General features: G+C 22.7%; 1 protein-coding gene across 1 annotated transcript; it reads left to right on the forward strand.

Annotated features, from left to right (window-relative positions):
- The first annotated feature begins 424 nt into the window (after positions 1-424).
- LOC145932839 (uncharacterized) lies at positions 425-4,037 on the forward strand. Its single transcript, XM_083032067.1, has 6 exons — positions 425-608; positions 697-876; positions 2,284-2,436; positions 2,609-2,802; positions 3,124-3,283; positions 3,784-4,037. Exons 1-6 carry the CDS (start codon positions 425-427, stop codon positions 3,903-3,905), a joined length of 993 nt encoding a protein of 330 aa, XP_082888193.1. The 3' UTR covers positions 3,906-4,037.
- Positions 4,038-4,462: the final 425 nt, after the last annotated feature.

Consider the following 4,462-nt stretch of genomic DNA (forward strand, 5'->3'; position numbering starts at 1 on the left):
TGGAATAAAATTTAAAAATTTTACATTATCATGTAAACGAAAATCAGATTGTTGTTGTTACTTAAGTGATGGATCCATTTGTAGTGTTTGTTATATTGATAAAAAAAATAATCATCCTGTAATCCTAGGGATTACTTTGGAAGATCCACAGCCTATATCTAATTATCCTTGTAATTCATTTGACTGAAAATCTGTTGTGGTAATAAATGGTCAAAATTAAAAGAATTTAAAGCCACTGAAATTACTAACAAAGCTGTTAGAATATTTTTTAGAGATACTAATTATTTTTTCCCTATGCTTCATATAAGTAAATGACATCAGTTTATAAGTAAGCACACTTTTTCGTATTGAAAATTGTAATAAAAAAGTAGTGTTTGTATATGACATTATATAATCTAATTAAACAATTATTTTATATTCAGATATGTATTTTGTGGCTTTTTCAAACGACTGGTGTGCTACTGTACCAGCATGTTGGTTAAATATAAAGATCAACAAATTAAAATGGCCACCAAAAAATAATAATGTTACCATTGAATGTAAAAAGGCATCAGAACCAAAAGAAAATTGGAGCACAGTAAAGTACAATAGACTATTAGGACCGTTTGGTAAATTCAACTAATAATAAATAACTGGTTATATTTGTTATCTTAAATATTTTTTACTCTGATTATTATTAAAATTATTTTATTCAAGGTACTTATGATGAAGCCAGAACTGTAGAAATTTCAGCGGTAGATATTTCTACTAACGATGAAGAGGCACTGGTAGACATTATTAGTAACTCTCAGAAACTTCCGAAGAAACGTACTATTAAAAAACCGGCATATTTACATTCATCTTCTGACGAGGATGATAATGATGACGAATCGATACGTAAGTATTAATTTATATCTTCTCTAACAACATATTATTAATAGTTCATAATGTTTATACAACAGTCAAAAACAGAGTTAAAAAGAATGCTGCGCCTGTAATAGCGGATCCTCCAAAAAACTATAAATCGCATATTAATGATGACAAAAAAATAGAAGCTTCAACAGGAACAAAAAAAAAGAGGTACAAAATAATTCTTTATATTTAATGTAACTCTTTGTTATAACTTAAAAGTTCATATAAAAAGATAATTCTTATTTATATAAAAAAGAAAAGTTTTAATTTATATATAAAATTAATAAGTTTTTAAGATAATGGTTTCGTTTTGATTTAGTTTCTTCTAAGTTATTTTTAATTGAGACACTATATAGATTAATTAATATTATACGGAAAATACAAAAGAATTGTCTTATTGTATTAATTTATCTTTATCTTTTGGTATTAATTTTTTATATCGAAATTGATCATTTCTTTATGTATTCCCTAAATTGTTAAGTTTTTATTGATGTGTCTTATAACATTTTTGTTCTAATTATTTAAATTTAACAAAATCTTCTAGTTATGATAAAATTGAAAATGCTCAGAAAGATAATAAACAAAATAATGATAGCAACAATAATGATTTTTCTAATGAATCATTTGAAAACGATGATCAGTCCTTGGATTATGAAGATTATTTGGCAGACTCTTCTGTAGAACCGATAAAAGAAAATCTAGAAATAGAAGCAACTGTTAAACCCGTTCGTGAGCATATTGATAACAATTTAAAACCCCAAGAACATGTAAACATGAAAAAAAATTGCAATTGAAAAATGCTGGTAAATTTCGAAAAAAAACATTGATATATATAAAATTGCATGCTCTATATTATTATGTACTAATATTTGTTTAAAATATCCAATTTTTTTCTTTAGATTCACATCGTTCACAATATCATAACCAACATCTGTCAATTTTACATGACAATAAGCCAAAAGTTCGCAGTATAATTAATACAAGTAAGTTTTGTTGTTCATGAACAGCATGTACTACATAAAAAAGTTTTAATTAAAAATATTAATTTTTAATTTATTTTTTAAGTATGCCTTATAAAAGCATGATTATTTCAATATTATTTGAAAAATGTTGATTAAGATCTAATTAAAAAATTGTAAAAATAATCAAACACAGAAATTTTTTACTTACTATACTATTGTTTTAAGTTAACTCGAAAAAAACTCAAACATTAGTTCTTTTTATTTAAATTTAATTTTTATTTTAATTAACAATAAACTAAACTTTTCATTAAACTATTATTTTATGAAAGAATTAATCGAATTTTAAATTATAAATGTGATTTTATATATGTATAAGCGAAATTATATATTATCCATCTTAAGTTAATGAATCTTACTTTTTTAAAAATAGATATACCAATACGAATTGCAACATCTGCAAAAAGAGAACAGGAAGAAACTAATTTTCAAGATTCTGATTCCTATAAGCAAATACCTACTAATACAGTTATTAATGATGACACAAATGAATCCTTTACGCATCAACATCATACACATTGTTGTAGTAAGTATACAAGCAAATAAGTTTGCTATACTGATTAAATACATTTTTTATTCAATTTTTTGTTAACTTTTCGAGAGAAGGAAAAATTGTTTGAATTTAATTGAGTTGTATGAATTTGATTGAAATATAATTTATGCAAGTCAATTGACTAACACTACGTTTCTATTTGCAGAAGCATGCCGTCATAATCTTCAAGTTATTTTGCACAAGATAAACACACTTGACATGCATTTAGTAGATTTTTATGGTAATGAACCCCAGCGAAATAATGAAAATATATTGCCACAGTTTCCGATCGTTACAATTCAAGAATTAGAAAATTTTAATAAATTATTAAGGGAAGATGCAATAGCTCGTGCACAATATGTAAGTATTTTATGTATTACACTTTCTAAATTTTTTAAAAGCTTGAGAGAGATTTTTATTTTATAATATAAAAACATAATAAAAATGCTCATAATTATGAATAATTTCTAATTACGTTATTGTCTGTCTATCTATCTATCTAATTATCTATTTATTTATCCGCATAAGAAATATCTAATTTGTGTTATTTTTCATTTTAATCTTATAAACATAAAAGCTTTTTTATTACAATTTAACTAACAATATTAATTTAATTTAAGGTCTGTAATTTTAACTGTTTTTGATTATATAACAATACTAACATATTATATTATTTTTCAGAAAAAAATAATTAAAAATATTGGCGGTAAAGATGTTAAAAAACATGTTCGACAAGCTTTGACATTAATATTAACTGATGAATTGTCATGCAAATTATCATGGACTGGACAGAAAAAAACTATCAAAGTAAAAGATATGAAGTTCATAGACATAATAATAGGTACATGATTTTTATCTTCATAATATCACATAACTTTTTTATATTCCTTCGAATCACTATTATTATTATTATTATTATCATTTTATTTTAGTAATAAAAGTAATAAAAATAAAATTAGTATTAATAACAAAAAATTAGTGATGTAATAATTTATGTTGTAAAATAATAACCACAGTTGTTTTACTAATATGGAAATGGTAACAGTAATTATTATTTTTAAACATTATCATTACAGTTTTTACATCAAAAAATTTATTTTATAATTTTGTTTTTATTGTAACTTTTTCATTTTTATAAATTTTGACTTTGTTCAAAAGTATTTAGTTTAAAATTAAAACTATTATACAAGCCCATATTCAATAATATATAAATGTAACATCCTTCGTTCATAAATAACAAATTCCCAGATGGTTCTTATAAAAATTGCCAATCATGAAGTAGTATGAATATTTTTATATTGCAGTATACTTATTTCCTAACTATATAACTTTTAATTTCAGAGACTATGATCAATTCTGGGCGTAATTGTACAATCTTTGATGTACAAGATACTATTCAAAAATGGTTACAACATGCAAGCGATCGAGTACGATATTTAGAAAAAAAGCACACTCAAACATAATTTTAAAATTTTTGCATAAAATTTGTTTCTTTTATTTGATATTTTATTTTAATAGTTTATTGTTTATTTCATAATAGTTTATTTTGCTTTTTCATAATAATGGTTTATTTTATTTCTATTATAAAGTTTTATTCACGATTTTTTTATCCTATAGTATATTAATCTATAAATATATATATATATATATATATATATATATATATATACATTAAAAATGTTAAATATAATTAAACTGTCCAAAGTTCAAGTAAGTTTAGTTAAAGTCAGTTTAATTCAAGCAAGTAAGTTTAGTTAAAGTTTAGTTAGTCATAAGTATTTTATATCATAAAATATAAGTATGTTTTGAAATATAAATAAATAATTTTAAAAGATTCACATTTTTTATTTTATAATTTAATATTAAAATAATGACACACACCTGAATAAGCATATATGAATAAAAATTTTGAATATTTTAAGATAAAGTTATTAAAGCTTATTAATTCGATTTAATCTAAACACTAAATAAACACGAAGTCTCTGGTGAAATATTTATTAGCAAAATAAGCTCTCCAAAG

Source organism: Prenolepis imparis, unplaced genomic scaffold (assembly GCF_030444845.1).
Source record: "Prenolepis imparis isolate NDT839.2.m4 unplaced genomic scaffold, iyPreImpa1.0 SCAF_2, whole genome shotgun sequence".
In the NCBI taxonomy this organism is placed as follows: domain Eukaryota; kingdom Metazoa; phylum Arthropoda; class Insecta; order Hymenoptera; family Formicidae; genus Prenolepis; species Prenolepis imparis.